The 22829-nt window shown below is 35.9% G+C and overlaps 2 protein-coding genes and 1 long non-coding RNA gene across 5 annotated transcripts; all 3 read right to left on the minus strand.

Annotated features, from left to right (window-relative positions):
• Nucleotides 1-1560: 1560 nt before the first annotated feature.
• LOC147567513 (uncharacterized) lies at nucleotides 1561-2250 on the minus strand. The gene has a single exon (XM_086654129.1). The coding sequence runs from the start codon at nucleotides 2145-2147 to the stop codon at nucleotides 1662-1664; it is 486 nt and encodes a 161-aa protein (XP_086510255.1). The 5' UTR covers nucleotides 2148-2250; the 3' UTR covers nucleotides 1561-1661.
• A 3669-nt stretch (nucleotides 2251-5919) lies between these two features.
• On the minus strand, nucleotides 5920-7330 carry LOC147567514 (uncharacterized). Its single transcript, XM_086669655.1, has 2 exons — nucleotides 6979-7330; nucleotides 5920-6486 (listed from the first exon to the last, which is right to left on the minus strand). Exons 1-2 carry the CDS (start codon nucleotides 7328-7330, stop codon nucleotides 6071-6073), a joined length of 768 nt encoding a protein of 255 aa, XP_086525781.1. The 3' UTR covers nucleotides 5920-6070.
• A 5364-nt stretch (nucleotides 7331-12694) lies between these two features.
• Nucleotides 12695-21283, minus strand: LOC147567515 (uncharacterized). 3 transcript variants are annotated; one of them, XR_015237744.1, is made up of 6 exons: nucleotides 20756-21283; nucleotides 19831-19921; nucleotides 19113-19198; nucleotides 13539-13657; nucleotides 13205-13326; nucleotides 12695-12976 (listed from the first exon to the last, which is right to left on the minus strand). It is a non-coding gene; the product is annotated as an uncharacterized LOC147567515 (long non-coding RNA). The 3 variants fall into 3 exon arrangements; XR_015237743.1 differs by lacking the exons at nucleotides 19113-19198; nucleotides 19831-19921; nucleotides 20756-21283 and having other exon boundaries at nucleotides 13539-13745; XR_015237742.1 differs by lacking the exons at nucleotides 19113-19198; nucleotides 19831-19921; nucleotides 20756-21283 and having other exon boundaries at nucleotides 13205-13747.
• Between the last annotated feature and the right edge of the window lie 1546 nt (nucleotides 21284-22829).

A 22829-nucleotide genomic window follows, 5' to 3' on the forward strand; every position in this document is an offset into this window, starting at 1 on the left:
ATTCTGTGCTAAAAAATAATCGGTTTTCGGAAAAAAAAAAAAACGATTTTCGTGAAAAAAAAACGAGTTTCATGAAAAAAAAAAAAACGAGTTTCGTGAAATTTCGGTTACCGGAAAAGAAAAAATGGTTTTCAAAAAAAAAAGTTTAGGAAAATTTACGAAGAAAACGAAGAGTTCTCGAATGAAGTGATATTTGAAAAAACGAGTTTCGAGAACAAAGTTTATTCAACATTTTTTCTAAAAGAAGCGTTTAAAATTACTCAAATGATAATAAATTATAGTATTCTTATTAGTTGTCAAACAAACCAAAAAATATTACTTGGATTCATGAATCCGTGGAATTTTGAATCCCAAGGACTCTTGAATCCGCGGATTTATGGCTCCGTCATCCAAACACACCATTAGTTTTAGGCAAAATTAGTGACAAAAAAGACCGTATTTCACGAGAAGTCCAAAACTACATTTTTTCTGACCAAAATACCCATTCACTTGTGAAATCCCGTCAATTCTCATAATGCATTATTATTGGCTATAATGTATTACGAACGAACATAGTGCATTAAGACATACTCCTAATTTGTTCTTCAACCCGAATAAAAAATCGTTTTTCTTTCTAAACCATTTTTTCTGGTCATAATGCGTTATGAACCGGAATAAGATTTTATCAACAAGCACAACACTATTAATTGTTCATACTATGTTATGAGTAGAAAATAAATTCGGACTTGTTTATCAAAATAAATCGGCTTCTTTAATTTTCGTTTGACAAGCTTTCAACATTCGATTATCCATTAGAGGTAAGATTTTAACACTTATTCATCATTAATGTTGTTTCCATGTAGAAAAAATCTGATCGAGAAAGAAATCGGACATATCATCATTTGATTATGCTTCAATTGTAGGTTCATTCTCTAGAACAAAAACGGTTAAATGCATCAAAATCAGTTTCATTTTTTGTTTGATGAATTTGTCTTTCAATTTATAGTATTACATAGACAACCTTTGGAAGGCTCTTTAATATATAGTTTTACAAAATTTTATTTTTCTTCTGATCAGAATGATAGTACTATTTGTTTTTAAGGTTTTCTTTTCATTCTCTAGAAATTTTGTGTTTTTCATAACACGTCATTTTTCTCGTACTTCATGTAGACATGAAGCATAATCAGGGGAGGGACCAAAATGGAGGGAGAAATAGAACTTTTGCACTACTTAAATAGTTATTTATATATAACACGTCATTTTTCTCGTACTTCATGACATTCATGTACACATGGCGGAGGGGTATTTCTATTACTCTCGCCATTTTGGACCTCAAAACTATTTGGGAAATGATAAAGTTACAAAAGATTTTGACAAAAAAAAAGTTCGCAGCTGATGTGGCGGGTGTGGTTTCAAACTTTGACCAAATCTAGGCCGTTGAGAGATGAAAATCACAACCGCCACATCAGCTGGGAACTTTTTTTTGTCAAAATCTTTTGTGATTCTAGCATCTCTCGAACTATTTTCCTATTTTCTGCCAATTTTAGCCCAAACTCTCATGAAATTAGTATATAATAATAATTTTAATGAAAATGGATAGTATTATTAAATGTATAATGTACTAAGATAAAGGGGAAACAATTAATCATCCATTTTCCCCATAATCATGCAAAATGAAAAGCTCAGAAGAAGAAAGAAGCAGCGGCCACACCAGTAACACCTGCAACAACAGAGTACTTCAAAGCAGAACCATCACTCTTTGCCGCATCATCAGATGGAGCTGGTGCATCGGCGTCATTAGCAACAGGTCCTGCACCGGCCGCGGCAGCCTCAGGTGTTGGGGAAGGTGGAGAACTCAAAGTCGAAGTCTCGTCAGAACCAGCTGGTGCATCAGATGGGGTAGAGGTGGCTGGAGAAGAAGCTGTGGTGGTGGTGGGAGCTGAAGCTTTAGGAGCTGCAGAGGCAGATTCATCATCAGTGGGTGCTGGGGCGGCAGCGGATTTATCATCATCAGAAGCAGCTGGTGAAACTGCTGGAGCTGATTTTGACTTTGTTGGAGCTGATTTTGGTGATGAAGATGGAGATTTAGCGGGTGATTCAGCTGCGGAAACTGATCCGACCACAGCGAGGAAGATAAGAGCAAGAACAACAATTTGTTTTGAACCCATTTTTATTGATGACAAATAGAAGGTAAAATACTGATTCTTTTTCTTAGTACAGAGCTTCCTCTAGGTTTGTATGATGTATAGAGAAAGACTGCACAGAAAAAAGAATGAGGAAATAAGGTGGAAGAAGATGAGTTTATATAGTAAGAATGGTGACATGAATTTCGCAGTTGGGTTTTTTACAAACACGTACGTGTTAAGATTATCACGTTTTTAGGTTAATTGATGGTTACTATGGTATTCTATATTTGTGTGTAAGAAGGTGTGGAGCTGGCGTTATTGACTGGATCAGCCTGTTTATGAGGATTCCAAAGTTCTAAATGGAGTAGGAAATTGCTATTTTGGGGAGAAAATGGAACAGGATTACAAAGGGCGATGTGGCTGGCTTCTATTAGTCGGGACATAGGGAGAGAAAAACACACGGATCAGTGGCGGCAGGCCATGTCAGTTTTTGAGCTGTGGTCAATTCTCATGTTCGGCGCAAGTAGCATTTTTCAATGAATAACCCACATTTTTTACTACGTATAAAACGATAATAATAGGTTTTGAGTGAAGAATAACCTTTTTTGTTAGTACTTCTTATGTATTTATGTTTGGTATAACCAGGGTCTTCGTCACGGATTGTTCGTTAAACAATATATATGATATTAAATAGTTGACCACCTATTAACAAATCTGCAAAACTATATTATTTTTTTAAGAAAAACGTACCAAACTAAATATTTTTAAACGTACATTTCAAAAGCAAAGTATAAATTAGAAATACATTCAAATTTAGACAAAACTCATAATTGGTTGCTACCTTTATACCATTTGTAGAAATGATTTGTAACCAAATCATTATTAGATACTTTTCATCACTTCTTCTAGTTTTTTTCTTCCACCTTTTTATAACAATGACAATGATTTTTACCTTTTCGACAAGAGATCCATACTACGATTTCAAGTACTTTTTATTTGATCTCCTCTTATGTCATGTAATAGTTTTGGTTTGACACAGATTTTCACCTTCTCGAAAAAAAATTAAATACTTGAAAGATAAGTATGGGTGGATTGAGGGTTTTTCATCCAACATGTAGAGCGCACATCTGAATTATATAACTCCTTCACAAAAAAAAAAAATCTGAATTATATAACAAAATCGTTGACATTATAATCAGGTTAGCTTAAACTAACCCAGAATGACATCAAAGTATCACATGAATATCATGCAACCGAATGGAAGAAACATAAATTTGTATTATCAAATACCATGAACAGATTTTCATTATGGAAGAAACTTTAAATGGAAGTCAATTATGATCAAGTATAGAAACTTACCGAATAAAAAGACGAATTTGTAATCAATGGATAGAGTATATTCAATAACTTATATATAAATATTGGTGATGGACAAAATGATGCTCATCTACAGATACTCAATTTTAATCCCTCAAACTCCACTCACTCGTCCATAATTGGATTATACTAATGAGGACACGAAGTGAATTTAATCTCTTAAATGTCATTTTACCAATTCTCATCAGGTGGACTATAAATTTAAATACCTTCTTATGGTGCACTTACAGATGTCAGAGCGAAAGTTTTCAAACCCATATTTTTTTTTTAAATCCAACTGGAAACGTATTATTTATAGATCAAATGTTTACAGCAAGAGAAACAAAACTACAACATAGGAGTACAATAACAAAAAATACAACTTTAAGAACACACTCCTATAAGTAACCTGTAAGACTGTATGGCGGACCCAGAAATATTTCATTGTGGGGGCACTTTTAGTTATAATAATAAGGAAATCGTCTAGAAATCTTAATGTCGTGTCTGAATGTGTGGATTCTATACATTATCGTTACATTTTAAGCCAACTCAACTACTATGGACTTACGAGTTGTATTTATTGTAACCAATATAGATAAGTAGTCTCATACACTTTCGAAATATATACAGAAGTTAAGGAAACAGAGAAGACAGATTCATTTTAGAGAAATAGTTAGATAATAACATAAACACGTGTATATATATAAGAAAATGAGAGAGAAAAAAAAACATAAGAATGATATGAAGAAAAATAACTCTAACAACGTTTACGAGAGTCAACCATGAATTTACAAAGAAAAAAGACTAAAAGATGAATTGATCTTTAAATAGGGGGTCAAAATAAAAACAATATAGTGCAAATAAGATAACTACTAAAAGACTAGGGGGTAAATATGAATATACCCATAAATAAACCAAAATGTTAGCTAGCTACGGGATTCGAACTCGGACATCATACGCACACACTTTGAACTTAAATCAGTACTCCAATTCCTTTTTAGTGTCAAAGAAGGATTTGTTTTCTTATTTCATTTTAACCTCTATTTGGAAAGATATTCATTTTTGGACCCGTGGGGGCACGTGCTCCCACGGGTCCCTACGTGGGTCCGCCCCTGTGACTGTATTACGAGTCGCATCGATCATCTCAAATCGAAAAACCCTCCAGCCATCGTGCGCAGATATCCTCAACAGCAAACGAGAACATGACCTCACTATTTGAGAGTAGCCTTCTGTTATTCGAGCCAACCAACACCACCACTTAAACCCAAAAATAGTCCGAACCGCACCAAGTGAACAAGATGGAAAAAGAAAATCAAAACTTTAACAAAGCCTTGATAATTCTTTGATTCGGAACCCGAAGATTCCATGGTTACCCCCCAGTTTTCTCTTCGAAAAAGAAATCATGTCCCACAATCTAAGTACATTACAATCAGACACCTGGAAATTAAGGTTGCTGGCTGAGCTCAAGCCGAAAGACTTAGCAAAGCTAGAAAGCAGTTGCAGACAAGCTGCCAAAGGAGACTGGTGAAGGAGAGAATCAAAACCAGTAAAAAGTAATGCCATAATTGAGATCCAAATAGCAAGGCTAATCGATGTAGAAGGGCACCCACATGATATTAAATGAGCCAACATTGGTTTACCTCGATCAAAATGTCTACCCAAAAGATATAAGGACCAAGCCCTGCTTAATTCTCCTGTGTCAAAGGGAGTGCTTAGGAAATAAGCCAATTGCGTCCAACTCAATGAATGTGTAGGCTCAAAGTTATGAATCAAGCCCAAGCCCGATAAGCCACCACCTATGTTGCAAGGGAAAGAACATGTGTTGGCAACAACCAACATGGGTTCATTCTGCTGGACACACACGTGTGATATCGTTGGAATCCCATTGACAAACTTCAAGGACGCCGGAGAAGGAGAAGCTTGAGATTATAGATTCTTGATAATAGTAGTCAAATAGGTTCACGATGTAAGGTTGATCCATAATCCATCAAACTCATCAGGACGTAGATGAAACAAACTCTAGTGACTAACTAGGCTTAAATATAGCTAGAGTTAGATGGGAGATAGAAAGAACTACAAAGGAACAAGCCAGGTCTAAGGAAATACCAAGAACAGATAAGAAGAGAAGGAAAGGATGGAGGAAGAAAGAGGCACTTGCTGGAAATGACTAAGAAATAGCAAAAGAAACACAAACCAACAAAATCAAAATGAAAGGCAGAAATAGATCTAGAGAAGTAAACAAGAGGACTAGTCTATAAAAGTATAGGAGATATAAAGAAGATACATGTAGAGAAAAATCTATGAGAGACCCTCTTACAGGCCGGACAAGCCATTTCCTCCTATCAAAGATCAAGGCAAAGAAACTAACAAGACGCATGAAGCTACCTACCTTCACAACCGATTGTTCATCACACTTTAGTTTTACATGTACCCAGGGGCGGCCCAAACAATTGGGAGGCCTAAAGCGAACTAAAATATGGGGCCCTTCATACACTAAGTACTAAAAAAAAAATTGTCAACCATATAAGTTTGAAAAAATTGACAAAAAAATATAAACCTGAACTTATTTATTAAATAAAAAGTGCACCGAATCTACATATAGAGATGAGCTAAATATATTTTGAAAACATTCTTCTTGCTTTTTGAGATGCAAAATTACTAATTATCCGTTCATAGTCCAACTCTTCAGTCATATCTTGTTCAATTGATAACATAGCTAACCCGTTCAATCTCTCTTGTGACATGGTGGAGCGGAGGTAAGACTTGATCAACTTTAGCTTAGAAAAACTTCTCTCAGCAGAAGCTACTGTAACGGGTATAGTTAATAAAATTTTGTAAGAAATCCAAGCATTTGGAAAATTTAATTCTCTAGAATTAGAACTAATAAAATTAAGCACTTCAATTGCTTTCCTTATGCCAGTTGGTAAAATCACTTTTAAGACTTTGAGTTCTGAAAACAATTGTGTTCCATCAATATCAGATTGCATGTCATGCTTCAAATAACCTTCAAGTTTGAGACAATAATCTTTTAAGCTTTCATCATCCGCAGTAGTGAATCTTTTCAGATCAAACAGAAACCCAAATTTTTTGTCATATTCTTGAAACTGCTCAAACCTAGTCTTCAATGAAATCCGACCTTGATCAACGATATATAAGAAATAGTTTACTTTGAAAGATTCTTCAGCTGTCTGAGTCGTTTCATTTGTGACATTGGTATCCTCATCAAATTGTTTCTTTCTACGAATGACACGTTTTTGTGAGAATATAGGCTCAATATCTAAGGCATCTGCAATATCCTTAGCTGCTAAAATAGCTGAAACAAATCCGTTTTCTCTATAATCGTCAAAAAATATGATCAGTTCCTGTAACTGAGTTATAGCAACATCAATTTGCATATCTTCACTTTGAAGAAATTTGCTAACAACATTCACTACATTTAACAAATCAAACCAAATGCATAAACCAAGTAAAAATTCATAACTTTCTAAATCATTGGTTACCAAGCTCATGGCATGACTCTTCGTCGTAGCATCTTTTGTCATATTTGTTAATTGAACCAGCGCATTTCTTATTTCTGGAGCTTGATATCTAATCGCCTTGACTGCTTCAACATGACTTTCCCAACGAGTATCTGACAACGGTTTCACTGTAACTGATATGTTTTCTTTAAGGATTTCCCATCTTTGAGTTGATGAAGAAAATAATGTGTAAATACGTTGTACGACTCTAAAAAAACTTATTGCTTTTGAACAAGACTTTGCCATATCACACAGAGCAAGATTAAGACTATGACAACCACATGGTGTATAAAAAGATCTTGGATTTTCATCTGACAATCTTCTTTGTACACCTTTATGTTTTCCCTTCATATTAGAACCGTTATCATAACTTTGTCCTCGTATATCATATAAATCAAGTTGATGAGTATTTAATACATCTTTAAGTTTATTAAAAAGACCGCTCCCAGATGTATCATTCACCTTTAAAAATTCTATAAAAAACTCTTCAATCTTTACTGGAGTAGTTGTAACATCTACACATCTTATTACAAGAGACAATTGTTCGGTGCAGCTTATGTCAGGAGTACAATCAAGTATAATTGAGAAGTATTTTGCTTTCTGAATTCTTTGAATGATTTTGTCTTTAATTTCCCCTGACAGTGTGAGTATCAATTCATTTTGAATTTTGTGACTAAGATAATGTGAATATATTTCTTTCTTCTGAACCCGTCGAACATGCTCTTTCATAATTGGATCATATTCAGCAATCATTTGAATAAATTGACAAAACAACCCGTTGTTACGATCATAAATCTTTTCTTTTTTACCACGAAAAGCCAAATTGTTACTAGCAAGAGTTTTCACCAGTGCAATTATATATTCTTATCAATACCTCCTTCCAATGATCTCTCTCCTTGTTAATTTGATCTTGTGTATTCTTATCAATGGTTGTATTACTTTTCAATCTTGTTTCCAACTCGATCCAAGTCATATTTATAATATGCTCAATGTTCGTCTCATGTTGTTTAAGTTTGGCCCCCAAATTACGCCAATCATTTGTTCCATCTTCAGCTAAAAAAGATGACATCTGGTCTTGCTTGAATAACTTGCAACAAAAACAAAATACTTTGTCCAACACATTTGAGTACACAAGCCACTTCCTATCTTGTTTATCTCCGTTAGATAAATGTCGGGTATAGAACTTCGAAGAAAAGTGTCTCTTAAGAGCATCTTTTGGGAAATCATCTTCATCTCTTAAAACTCTAACAGGTCCTCTTTCGACTAAAATGTCCCTTAATGGTTGATCGATTGTTTCCCAACTAGCTGGATCACTAAAATCTTGATTGATATTTTTGTCTTCAATTGCTTTATCAATGTTTTTGTTGACAAATTCTTCACTATAATTTTCATTTTCTTGTTCTTCAACAATAGTTTCGTTTTGTAGCCCTTCATTTGTATTATCATGCCCAACATTTTCATTAATTATTTCTTCAATGACATTCCCCTCAACGGAATCTTCAATTACATTAGTAAGTTCTACACTAGAACTACCCATTGTAGAATTTTTCGGATCTATAGTTTTCGCAAAGTATTTATTTAGGGATCCTTCTTGAGATTTCGTCAATTTCTCTAACCTTTTTTTCTTTTCTCTTTTAGCATGACCTGATGGATGTGTGCGCTTCATTGTTACACTAATTTCAATAAAATTATGAAAGTATTGTGAGAGTTTTGACCTAAAATTGAAAATTAAAACTAATTAAATCAACCACATACTCTAGTTGAACCATACAACTTTATAATTACCAAAGTAACTATGTAGTTGTTATTTGTCAACTCTTATTGTTCAGCAATAGGATAGCAATAGTATTAAAAGAGATACAACAAACTATTTATAAATTGGGAAACAGTAAATTAACTATTATAAATTGGGAAACAATAAATTAACTATTATAAATTGGGAAACAGTAAATTAAAAGTAATTGATGGTTAAAACAATGAAAGTAAGAGAGAGTCAGAGAACTAAATACCTGATGTTAAGAATGGAGAAGAATTAAAGAGAGAATGAAAGATAACAAATTGTGAATTTTTTGCTTGTTTGCTGAGAGAGAACTAGAGAAGGACTGAAGGAGAACACCAGCATAAAAAAATTAGAAAAGGTAATTCCAAAAGTTTCCGGACAGAAAATTAGGTTGGATTAGACTTGGTAGCCGTCAATATTTAATAGAGGTAGAGTAGTTTTCGTTGGAGTCGTGTATGTTTAAAAAAGGGAATGAATTAGGTCATTATTACTTTAGAGTGGGCCCCGTCCAAAGAAAGTTCCTTTTATTTTATTTAAAACTTAGTTTTTCTAACTTTCCCAACCAATACAAAGACTGGTGAGTTTTTGTTTTACCTATAGGTGCCTTTAAGATATGAGTTTTGAGGCCCTTCCAAAACGGAGGCCCAAAGCAGCCAAAGCGGCTGCTTTGGGCCTGGGCCGCCCCTGCATGTACCATCATGACACTTTAGTTTGACATATATCAACATGAAATTATTTTAAGGGTTATTTTCCAAAAAGCCCCTAACTTTGTGACCAGCTTCCACTGCGAAAAAACGTCCCAATTATAACGGCCAAAGCCGTTACAAAAGACCGAAAAGCCGTTATAAAAGGCTTTTTATAACGACTTTTAACCGTTATATACAAAAACGAGCCGCTATAAAAAGTCTCGTTGCAAATACAGTTGCAACGGCTAGAAGCCGTTATAATACCTCTTTTTATAACGGCTTGTTGTGTTTCAGCCGTTATAAAAATGGCTCACAGAACTGGCGGGAATTTGATGGCGCCAAATGAGAAGAGTCATTTGTAACGACAGTTTTGAGTAAGACCTTTATATATGCCTCCTCTTGTAACGGCTCCGTTTGAAAGTAGTCATTAGAAATGTTTTTTTGTAACGGCTTTGACGAGAAAGGCCGTTATAAATGTCTGGTTTGAAAAAAAAAATTCAAAACCTCTGGAATCCAGCTGCAAAATATTGCAGCTTTTACTGATGTACCTATTTATAATTCAAAAAACCAAAACAAAATAGACATCTCGAGCTAACCACACAATAAATAAAACGAAACAACTCATAGTGATTGATAGTAACACAAGTTTCAAGTTCATGCATCGATCCAACCCAAATATATTACATTATATAAAATCAAAAGCTCACACGCTTATCCCTTACATTCAAATCATCAGCAGGAGTTAGACCACTTCGTACCTCGACCTTGTATAGCTCCACATTGCATCATCTTTAACTCCTATAGCTGTTAAATAAGAGTTACAACACAAATTAACCACATTTAGAATATTGATACCCTTGTATACCATAAACTCTATTGTAATCATTCAAATCAAATTCTAAAAGTTTCAAACATAACAAGTATTAACAACTAACTCAGTGGTTCAGCCTAAGTTCGGCTTCGGCTAAACCCGAGCTGATCTATTAGTCCATTCCAGTCCCTGAGTTACTTGGGTGGATCTGCCGATGATAACTACTTGATTATAATTTGTAACAATAAGGTAGGGCGTAAGGGTTCATTTTATGTGGGGTGTTACTAGTTCTATTCGATTTAGAACTTGCTCGAAATACCCACTTGTTTGAACATCTGGAGAACCAAACATCATTTTGGGAACAAGAATCTCATTCAACTCATTGTCTTGCAGCCTGACCGTGTCATGAAATTCTGCAACAACTGATGAACAATTTGAAGTTTTCACTCAACTCTTAAGATTTTGATATTTTTTCTTTTGCTTATCCTTTCTAACATCCAAACAATAACTCATAGTTCGACCTTTGATCTGGTGTCAGATGTTCTTTACCAAGGGATTTTTACAGCCTAGGAGCTCTCATGTGGGTTTAACTAAGGCATTATTGTTGATTATTCTATACAAGGTGAAAGAGCTCTAAGAAAAAAACATTTTTTGTGATGTTTGATCTTAAACTCTACTTCATGTTTAAAATTTTTCACAAGGACTAGTCTTGGCGCGTACATGAGTAGACTGACTGGTTTCTCGGTATGAGTAGATCTAATTTTGGGGGACTACCCAAGTTGCAGAGGGTGGTGGCGTCATCAGTCGACAAATCTAATCAGAAAGATAACATATGGCCCCTTTTTTCAGTTACCGTTAGCACACCGTTAACTAGTCATCACCTTCTCTTCTCCATCTCATCTTCTCTCTCTGCCACATCATCATCTTCTCCGGCGAAGGTCGCCGGCCGGCCAATTTTCCGGTCGGCGACCTTCAACAATAAGATAAAATTTATCTCCTCTCTCTAAAAAAAATTTATTTTTGAAATCTCTCTCTCTAAAACTCCGGCGAAGGAAAACCCCTTCGCCGGAGGTGAGCCTGTCCAACGAACAGACCTGTTCACGAACAGATCTATTAGTGGTGTTCACGAATAGATCTGTTCGTGAACAGACTCACCTCCAGCGAAGGGGTTTCCCTTCCTCGGAGTTTTAGAGAGAGAGAGGAGAGAGATTTAAAAAAAAAAAAAATTAGAGAGAGAGAGATAAATTTTTTTTTTTTCGGCGACCTTCGCCGGGGAAGATGATGAGGTGGCGAGAAGATGATGTAGCAGAGAGAGAAGATGAGATGGAGGAGAGAAGGTGATGACTAGTTAACGGTGTGCTAACGGTAACTGAAAAAAGGGGTCATATGGGAATATTTGATAAAGTTAGGGGCTAGGCAGGAAGCTGGTCACAAAGTTAGGGGCTATTTGGGAAATAACCCTAATTTTAAACACCTTCTTTTAGTTGCACCAATATAGAGTTGAGTGGAGGTTCCAAATCCAAATGAAATTACTCCCTTATTTTTAGAAATTTTAGATTTACTCCTAAACTAAAATAAGAGTTGGTGATATGGGATATAAAAAGGAATTTCACATAATTTATGTTAGTTCGAAAAAATTTCTTTTCGATTTTCAAACTCTAAATTTTTTTTTTATAGTTTGGTACATAATTCCATCCCACTTTAGGTCCAAATTCTAGATCCGCTCGGTCGTTGATAGGGGTGGGAATCGGACTGGTCGGGTTCATGTCATTCATCGGGTCAATCGGGCTTTAAAACTCTCTGTCCATTCGGGGCCTTGGATTTAATCGGGCAGGTTACTTAAAAAATCCTAGTGTTCAAAACCCGTCCAAGTCCGCCAAACTTTTCGAGTTTCTTGGGTATCGGGTTTTCACCAAAGTTTATAAATATCTCGGTCGAAATAACAAAAATATTTCTATATCGATCGTACCGAAATTTTCATCGAAACTAAAGTTTAATTAAGTTTCTCTTAACAATGCTTTGTCAAGGACAATCCTTACTAGGAAAACAATATACGTATATATATATATATATATATATATATATATACTTAAAATATTTTAAAAATATCAAAGTACATTTAATCTATTTTATACATCATTTCACCGGATCACTACTATATTTTGTCACATTGGTCACCACCACCATACATCTGTCACGTTCATGGTCTACTGTAATACCTATATGTAGTAATGTACAATTATGTGTTATATACTTATACTAGGCATAACCCCCCGCCCTACGGGCAAGGGAACACCGTTTACGCAACTCAAAGATGTAGATACACAAAATACAATCCAAAAAATTTCTAAAAAAAATGAATTAATTATTTTTAACCAAGTAATGACCTATTTTAAAGAAAACATAATGTTGAGGAACAAATAGGTTAGCGAAAATAATAATCAAAACCCATGTAAAACGTATAATATTATAAGGGCAATTTTCGCGCGAAGTCATGGATATATAGTTCTTTACTTGCAAAAGCATTTCAAGATATCCATATGGAAACACCATTCAATGAGGAAATAAAAGAAGTTTTACAAGTCATCGAGAACATTCGCCTAAAATCATTACCATAATGTCAATGTTCGTTCAAAATCTTTTTCCTTCTCTAACTGAACTTTCGCAGTTCGGCAATCCTTCGCGCTCGCCTATATTATGAGTATGATCATCCCAATCACCTGCGAAATACGTAGTTCTACGTAAGAAGATGGGAAACTATTAATTTCGATTGAAATTTATGACTAAAATAATGATACACACGGGCAATAAATGATGCCCACCAGAAAAATGATACGCACGGGCAATAAATGATACGCACGGGCAATAAATGATGCCCACCAGAAAAATGAATACATAGCGCATTATAAGAGATGAAACGAAGATTTCAATTAATACATCCCACTTACAGATAAGAGTTACTTGCGATGCCTTTTTATGGTAGAGGAGCCACCTTATGAACTGGTATTGCCTTATTGCCTTTTGTGGAATCAACCCATCTTCTTCATCGCCATCAAACTCTAATAAGTAGCTAAAAAACAAGTATAGATGGTGCAACCGTCTCACTTCAGTTTGGAAATAAAAATTCAAAAAAATATTTTTCATATCTACTCAAGATCTTAACTAAGATTGCTTCAAGAAGAGACAACAGAGAAATGATGAAATTAAACATTCCAATATGCAAGGTTATAAACCAATAGTTGTAACGAAAAGCTTCATGATTGAAGAAGGGAAGCAACTCACTCTTCGTTTGTGTCGGGGCAAAGCACCAAAACATGAGTGTCAGTTTGGGTAATCTGGCACCAGAAAGATCATTTCGCTTTGCACAAGAAATATTATGCGAAAATGTTGGTTTATGTGGCCTGAAATTAGAAACCAAACCATAATCTGATAAGCCAAGAAGATCTGATAGAGTGCCAAGAAAGAACACAAAGTTCCTTCAGTAATGGTTACTAATGCATCGTGAGTTGTGGTCGTAGAAAATGGGTCAAGTTGTTGACAAAAATGCTGCTATAGAATAGGTCAAGTAGTTAGGATTTCAGAAGTGTTAGTTATTTTTATTCAGTTATTGCCATGTGTCCCATTTATATTCAGTTGTTTCCATGTCTTAGAGATATGCCTTAGAAATAGGAGTCTTTTGTTAATTTCCATTGTATTTAAACTCTAAGAGAGTTAGCAATAAAGTAGCTTTTTTTGAGTCCAATCAATTTCTACTGGTTAATTCTCACCATAAGCAGAATATTTACTAACATTAAATCTATTTTGCTCCACCAGTTCTAACTGGGACCTTATCAAATTGTAGCAGAGCTTTGTTGCAGATGGCTACTAACAAGGAACGAATCGAAAAACTCGAATCTAAGTTCGGGGGTCTACAGGATAGCATGAGTCGCCTAGAGTTGGGAATCACAGATAAATTCCGGCAACTTGAAGATACACTAGAGAGAATGACCATGAGTTTGCAATCCAATAAGAAGGATACAGCAGCAACACTAACGATCGAAATGGATATACGCATCGGAATCGCGAAGATGGGGCAGAGAGAAATGATGGAGGAAGACACATGTTTTCATCAAGATTAGAAAAGCTGGTATTTCCAAAATACTCGGGTGATGACCCCACTGAATGGTTTAATAGAGTGGAGCAGTTCTTCGGGTACCAAGGCACTACCGAAGCGCGGTGCCACTAGCTTCCTTTCACCTTGAAGGCGAAGCAAATCAGTGGTGGCAGTCTTTTAGACGAGCTTACAAGGAAGATGGAAGGGAAGTTACATGGGCAGTGTTTGAAGAAGAGTTATGGGCAAGGTTTTAGCCGACCGAATGTGAAGATTTTGATGAATCATGATCTAGATTAAAACAAGTGGGCTCCTTGCGTGATTACCAAAGGGAGTTCGAGAGGCTTGGGAATCGAGTACAAGGATGGAAAGAAAAGGCATTGGTGGGAACATACATGGGAGGTCTTAAAATAGAACTTGCTGAAGGAATCAGAATGTTCAGACCGAAGACGCTAAAGGAAGCAATAAGTTTAGCTAGAATGAAAGTTGAACAATTATCCCGCCAGCAAAAGTTCACGAGAACCATAACATCACGAGTGAACCAGAATTCTCTCACTTTAGTTCCTCAAGTAAGATCAACAAGTTCCATGTACATGAAGCGTCTTACATAGGATGAGATGCAGAAGAGGCGAGCACAAGGCTTATGCTCCAATTGCGATGAAAATTTCAGCGCGGGCCACAAGTGTCGCAAACCCCAAATTCTACTATTGGAAGGGGATGAGGAAATAGAAGATGAACAGTCTATGATTGAAGAACCTGAAATATCCCTTCATGCTCTCACGGGATGGTCAACAACAAGAACCATGAGAGTAATAGCCAAGATTGGCAATCAAGAGTTGGTGGTCCTTATTGATAGTGGGTCGACTCATAATTTCATAAATGAACGAGTTTCTAACTGGTTGAAACTTCCAGTAGTGCTTACCCGTCATTTTCAAGTTAAAGTGGCAAATGGGAAACCTTTGAAGTGCCAAGGACGATTCGGAAACGTCCCTGCCTTGATTCAAGGTATTCCTTTTACTCTTACACTTTATGGACTTCCACTAATTGGGTTTGATTTGGTTTTAGGAGTTCAGTGGCTTGAGCTACTAGGAATTGTGGCTTGTGACTGGAAAAATATGACTATGGAGTTTAGTTGGAATGACAAGGTGTACAAACTACAAGGGCTTGATGCGCAGACCATCCAACTTACATCAGCAAAGACATTGGCCAAGGAAAGGCGACAAGGAATGTTATTTTTGCCGTGTGCTTCTTCTCTGAGGCAGAATTGGCCAAGAAAGGAGTCCAGGCAGAAATGCAAAAATTGATAGAATCCTACAATGATGTTTTTCAGAAGCCAAAACAATTGCCTCCAAAAAGGGAAATTGACCACCACATATCATTAAAGGAAGGAACTGAGCCAATTAATGTAAGGCCATACAGGTACACTTGTTTTCAAAAGGCAGGGATTGAAAAACAAGTTCATGACATGCTTAATTCAGGGATAATTAGATCAAGCACCAACCCCTTTTCTTCACCTGTCCTATTGGTTAAAAAGAAAGATGGAACCTGGCGTTTCTGCACTGATTATAGAGCCCTTAACTCGATCACCGTCAAAGACCGTTTTCCTATCCCTACGGTAGATGACATGCTTGATGAATTACATGGTGCCATTTTCTTCACTAAATTGGACCTTATTGCTGGTTACCATCAAGTTCGGGACAATCCTGCCGACATCCACAAAACAACATTCCGAACCCACAATGGCCATTATGAGTACTTAGTTATGCCTTTCGGTCTTTGCAATGCACCCTCCACTTTTCAAGCAGTTACGAACTCTATCTTTCAGTCGTATTTGCGTAAATTTGTGTTAGTCTTTTTTGACAACATCTTGATTTATAGTCCTGATTGGGATACACATCTTGAACATGTTAAGTTAATCTTTGAGGTCTTAAGGCAACACCAATTTTTTGTCAAGCTCAAGAAATGTGAGTTTGGACAGCAAGAGCTAGAATATCTGGGTCATTTAATTACTTCTCAAGGTGTTAAGGTAGACCAAAGCAAAATTCAGGCAATGTGCAACTGGCCCAAACCAACTAATGTCTCTGAGTTACGTTGGTTCTTAGGCTTGACAGGTTACTATAGGAAATTTGTTTGCAACTATGGCGTAATAGCTCGTCCACTTACTAATTTACTAAAAAAGGGGCAGTTCTGTTGGAATGAAGAAGCTGACAAGGCCTTTGAAAGTCTTAAAAAAGTCATGACTACAACACCTGCATTGTCATTACCAAATTTTAATAAGCCATTTGTCATTGAAACTGATGCTTCCAGTGATGGAATTGGTGTTGTACTTACTCAACAAGGGAAACCAGTGGCATACATGAGTAGAGCTTCAGGTTCAGGAGTGACAAAAAAATCATGGTCGACATATGCTAAAGAATTGTTAGCCATCATAGTAGCAGTACACACTTGGAGACCATATTTAATGGGTCACAAATTCTTCATTCAAACAGATCAACGCAGGTTAAAGTATTTGTTGGATCAACGCATTACCACTCCGAAACAGCAAAAATGGGTGTCTAAGCTCTTTGGGTATGAGTATGAAATCCTCTACAAACCAGGCAAGGAAAATGGTACTACGGATGCACTATCACGAAAACCAGGTAGTCCTTCTCTTGATGCTTTATTTGTATCACACACTTCCATGTGGGATGATATAAAAAAAGAAGCCAAAAACAATCCCTACATGCAGAAAATTGGAAGACTTGCTGTTGAAAAATCAGGGAGTCCATATTCAAGTAGAAATGGTATGATTTACTATAAGAACTGTGTGGTAGTGCCTCCTACATCTAACATGGTACAGCAACTGCTCAAATAATTTCATGACTCACAGTTGGGTGGCCATCCAGGGGTGTTGCGAACCTACGAACGGCTTGCTCGACAGTTTTATTGGCCATTGATGCATCGTAGTGTGCGGGACTATGTGTCGGCATGTGATGTTTGTCAACGAGTTAAATCAGATACCTTGGCTCCAACAGGACTGTTACAACCATTGCTGATCCCTTGCCAAGTTTGGGACGACATCCCCATGGATTTCATAGAAGGACTTCCACTGTCTAATGGTAAGAACACCATCCTGGTTGTTGTAGATCGGCTTAGCAAATCAGTACATTTTATAGCCTTGGCGCATCCTTTTACCGCAAAGATAATGGTTGGGCAGTGTTGAAAACGTGGTGAAGCTACATGGAATGCCAAAATCAATCATTAGTGGCAGAGACCCTATTTTATTAGCAAATTTTGGAGAGAGCTTTCCAAGATGTCTGGTACTCAGCTAAAGATGAGTTCTTCTAATTATCCACAGACCGATGGCCAATCTGAAGTAGTAAATAGATGTCTTATGCAGTACCTCCGATGCCTGGTTCACCAACAACCTCGAAAATGGTGGTATTTCCTTCCATAGGTTGAATTCTGGTACAACACAATTTATCACTCCTCCATTGGCATGACACCATTTCAAACTTTGTATGGACGCCTACCACCACTAACTCCTTATTATCAAGAAGGAATGACTCCCGTCGATGAGGTTGATAGACATCTTCTAACTAGAAACGAGATACTTCGACAGCTCAAGATCAATTTACACTCAGCTCGAAATCGCATGCAGCAGATTGCTAACTCCAAGAGGCGTGAGGTTGAGTTTGAAGAAGGGGATTGGGTTTTTCTCAAGCTTCAACCACATCGTCAACAAACAGTCTTTAAGAGAGCATTTCAGAAGTTGGCATGCCGTTATTATGGTCCATATCATATTGAAAAACGAATTGGCTCAGTGGCTTATCAACTTTGCTTGCCGACAGGATCTCGCGTTCATCCAGTCTTCCATGTGTCACTACTTAAAAAGAAAGTGGGGGACACGATTTCTACAATTGAAGAAATGCCCCTTACCAATGACAATGGAGAGATTCTTCTACAACCAGAAAGCATCTTGGAAACACGATAGATTAAAAAGGACTCCAAAATTGTTGAAGAAAGTTTGGTTAAATGGAAGAATTTGCCAGCTGAAGATGCCACTTGGGAAAACACCAATGAGTCGCAAGAGAGGTTTCTGAACTTGAACCTTGAGGACAAGGTTCCTGAAAAAGGGGGGAGTAATAATAAGCCAAGAAGATCTGATAGAGTGCCAAGAAAGAACACAAAGTTCCTTTAGTAATGGTTACTAATGCATCGTGAGTTGTGGTCGTAGAAAGTGGGTCAAGTTGTTGACAAGAATGCTGCTATAGAATAGGTCAAGTAGTTAGGATTTCAGAAGTGTTAGTTATTTTTATTCAGTTATTTCCATGTATCCCATTTATATTCAGTTGTTTCCATGTCTTAGAGATATGCCTTAGAAATAGGAGTCTTTTGTTAATTTTCGTTGTATTTAAACTCTTAGAGAGTTAGCAATAAAGCAACTTTTTGAGTCCAATCAATTTATACTGGTTAATTCTCACCATAAGCAGAATATTTACTAACATTAAATCTATTTTGGTGTACCAGTTCTGACTGGGACCTTATCATAATCTAAAACATGTATGATGTACTTAAACTGAAGAAATAAGCTGGAATAAATTTGCATCGTTTTTTTCGAAATAAGCACCACTACAAATCATCTAGTTCTTGGTCAAAAACTATAATTCTGCCGAAGAAGTTGATCAAATATTTAAAACCAAGGAAAAAAAAACATAACCAGAAACGCGGGTTTTTTTCATGGAACAATAAAAATAAATTTGCTAAATTGATAGTAGATGACTTACTGTTTTGATTTGGTAGCATAAAGAATTACTTTTACGACGAACCACTCATCTTTCTCAGCATCATCAGGTGTGTCCTTAGTTGCTACCTGATAATTATTTGATGAAGAGGGAGAATACATTCACCAAAAAACAATTTTGGTAATCAACAAAAAAACGGAAATGAGTTCCTAATATTAGACAGTGACACACTACGGAAATCAAAACATGTCCACCTATCAATTTTGTAGCAGCAACTTCTAGTTGGGTTCGTATGGAAGTACTTGAGGGTGTCTTTTGATATCTAAATAATTACCCGATTACAACATAGCCGAAAATATTAAATAAACTCAATAAAGTGATTTCTCAAAATGTATCACAACCCTGACTCTTTACTCCACATCCTAACAGAGATATACCCCACATGCCTAATATGTGAGAATTTTATACCTTCCCTTACAATGCATATTTTGATCGACATGAGCTCATTTCGACATCAAAATTTTATACCTCCAACACATTACAAAGGTGACTAAATATATACTTAAATGACACTGATAAATGAGATAAGTCATTTAAACACGTGCACAAATCAATTTTCCAAAATCTAGCAAAGACTTCATACAATTGAACCATCATTTTAACCAATAAGCAGGACCATATATGTTCCATGCTTGCATGTTAAAATAATGAAAATGTCTAATTTTATGTTGAGTTAGCAGAGATAAGAGACATGACTTACAGAGTTATAGGAGTTTAGAAATTGCAGGTCAACATCTCTAGTACTAAGTCAACATTTGTAACTGAAGCTTCTCGATAGGGTAACACCTTTCCTATTCAAAAAGAGAATTTTCAGGTCATGTCACATTACAACAAATGCAAAAATACAACAAATACGACTTGTATCTTGTACAACGCAGACTTGGCCATTTCTATTTCAAGTAGCTTTTAAGAAAGGAAACAATGGCCAATTAAGCATACAAAATATAGATACGAAGCATAGAGAATAGCAAACTGGGCTACATTAATATAAATATTCTTATTGGTTAATTTGAACCTACCAAAAGGCAATCAATAATATACTCCAAAAACAATCAGTACGACCATCTCTAATAACATTAAACCGTGCTAAAACCAAAATCTCCTTCTTTTTCCACTTTGTTGTCTCTTCATTGTATCATATACAAATAAAGAAAAACATATACGTCATATTATAAAAATTAACAGGAACAAACAAAGTATTAAGATGTAAGTTAAAAACATGTACTGACGAAAAGTGAACAACTGGAGGTGATGTATCTTTCCCTTTGGAAATTCTTTCAAGTTCGATAAATATGAGGTTACAAATTTCGAACGGACAATTTATCGGTGCATCAAAAATACAATTTGATAATGTTTTTGGACCCTTATAACCATTTCTAAGGAAATTTTAATAAATGAAAAAGTGTGTAACTTTGGAACCTTAAGGTATACAAAAACTTAAATAAGAAGCCCTTAAGTGATCCTTATTTTCAAGCCATTGAACTAAAGTTTGTCACTGACTTCTAGTTGCGTTCAAATTAAAAATAAAATCATGATTAAAAGTGAGAGAAGCAACAACTTCGAATAATCACTACCGAACATCATGAACAGGAAAACAGAAATTAATACTAAAGTAATAGCAATACCTTCGTCAACAAATTATGCGCATTACTTAAATTCACCAACCCTTCTAGACCAGTCGTGTCCAATCGTCGTTCCGCCTCTCTACTGCAATACTCATTCGAGCACATAAATGACGCAGCCTCTTTCTCTCCAATGATCATTAGACCGCATAAAACTCCTTAATTTTCCACTTTTTCAGCCTCTTTATCTCCTAGCTAGCATATGCTTAATTCATCGTCGCTCCGCCTCCAGAGTTGAATTGGCTAGATTCTTAGGATGTTAATGAGAATGAATAAGGGTGTTATAGAAGAAGAAAGGTAATGAATAAGCTAGCTCGGAGAGAAAGAGGCTGAGAAAGGCAATGAATTGGGCATATATGTGTGAACTAAGTAATCAATTTTGTGATGAAAAATCCATTTCTCCAAGAATCAGATAGAATGATCTTGAGACGAATATACAGGAAGAAAAATCAAAGATCAAATATATGAAACAATAAAGTATCATATATTGTAAATGAAATAAATGCATTGATCTTTTTAATTAAGAACTATTCAGATTGAATGATGGGAATGATCTTGAGATAACATACAAAAAGAGATTCAATGATAAAAGTATACCTTTGTTCCTTCTATGCCAAATTGGAAAAGTAGAAAATTCTTAGATTATAGAAATTTCAAATTTTCGTTGATGTATTGTTCTGGACGCACAAGCAGAGTTGACATCCAATTGCAAAATTATAAACATCAGTAACCAAGAAGGAGAGATAAACTTACACAATTTATTGATCGAAGGTATTGGGTTACAATTTTCAACCATCTTCGACTTCAACTTACAATCCCATGGTAAGAATAATAATAATCCTATCTTTTTAATTCTAACAAGCAAAAACTTGAAATAAAAATTACCAGAGAATCACAACAATTTTAGAGATTGAAAGACAACTAATTTGTATAAAGATAGGATTAGGGCTTTCGCCGAACGGACAATTTAGGTCAATGTTACCTATGTTGGCAATGGAAGGAGGAAGTAGAATCAAGCTTCATTTAGAAGAAAGAAAGACATGTTCGATTGAAGAGAGAGAGAATAGAAGAGCAAGGGATGTTCGATCAAAGATGAAAGGCTTATTTTAGATATTTAGACCGTCATTTCAAATGAAGGGGCAGTTACATTATATGAACCAAACTAAATAAGTGGTTGGGATTAAAATCGAAATGGTTTTTGGACGAATAGATTGTACTTTTTGTCTAAGTCCAAGTAAGCAGTCCAAGTGTCATCCTAGTCAGTAACAGGATCATTCAGTCCTAGTCATATTGATGTGTTTTGCATAATAGATAGGGCTTTCGTCGAACGAACAATTTAGGTCAATGTTACCTATGTTGGCAATGGAAGGAAGAAGTAGAATCAAGCTTCATTTGGAAGAAAGAAAGACATGTTCCATTGAAGAGAAAGAGAATTGAATAGTAAGAGATGTTCGATAAAACATGAAGGGCTTATTTTAGATATTTTGACCGTCATTTCAAATGAAGGGCAGTTACATTATATGAACCAAACTAAATAAGTGGTTGGGATTAAAATCAAAATGGCTTTTGCACGAATAGATTGTACTTTTTGTCTAAGTCCAAGTATTTGTCCTAGTAAGCAGTCCAAGTGTTATCCTAGTAAGCAGTCCAAGTGTTATCCCAGTCAGCAACAGGATCATTCATTTTGTTCTAGTCATATTGATGTATCATTCATTTTGTTCTAGTCATATTGATGTGTTTTGTATAATAGATATATATATATATATATATATATATATATATATATATATATATGTTACACATACATACATAAATACATACAAGCAAGCATACATATGATGTACACAGGTATTATAGTATAAATGGATGACATTATTAAGCGGGTTCTGTCAGGTAAATATTAACAGACGGGATGCAGGGTAGCACTCCAAAATACGAGCCCGACTCGTTGATTTCACCGGGTCGGTCGGGCTAAACCCGTCTTCGAATTTCGGGTATCTGTGGCCTCTAACGGACTCGGGTACCCGTAACGGGTTTCGGGTTTTCGGACTTTTTTCTCAACCCTAGCCGTTGATAT

Source organism: Eschscholzia californica, unplaced genomic scaffold (assembly GCF_041429995.1).
Source record: "Eschscholzia californica isolate CP2 unplaced genomic scaffold, dmEscCali1.0.p SCAF_1, whole genome shotgun sequence".
Lineage (NCBI taxonomy): Eukaryota > Viridiplantae > Streptophyta > Magnoliopsida > Ranunculales > Papaveraceae > Eschscholzia > Eschscholzia californica.

Excerpts from the sequence above, each read along its gene's own strand:
- LOC147567513 (XM_086654129.1), bottom strand. The coding sequence starts at position 2,147 with ATGGGTTCAAAACAAATTGTTGTTCTTGCTCTTATCTTCCTCGCTGTG.
- LOC147567514 (XM_086669655.1), bottom strand. The coding sequence starts at position 7,330 with ATGAAGGGAAAACATAAAGGTGTACAAAGAAGATTGTCAGATGAAAAT. Across the intron at positions 6,487-6,978 it reads AAAAGATGCTACGACGAAGA|ATTATTGTCTCAAACTTGAA; the intron begins GTCATGCCATGA and ends AAAGCTTAAAAG.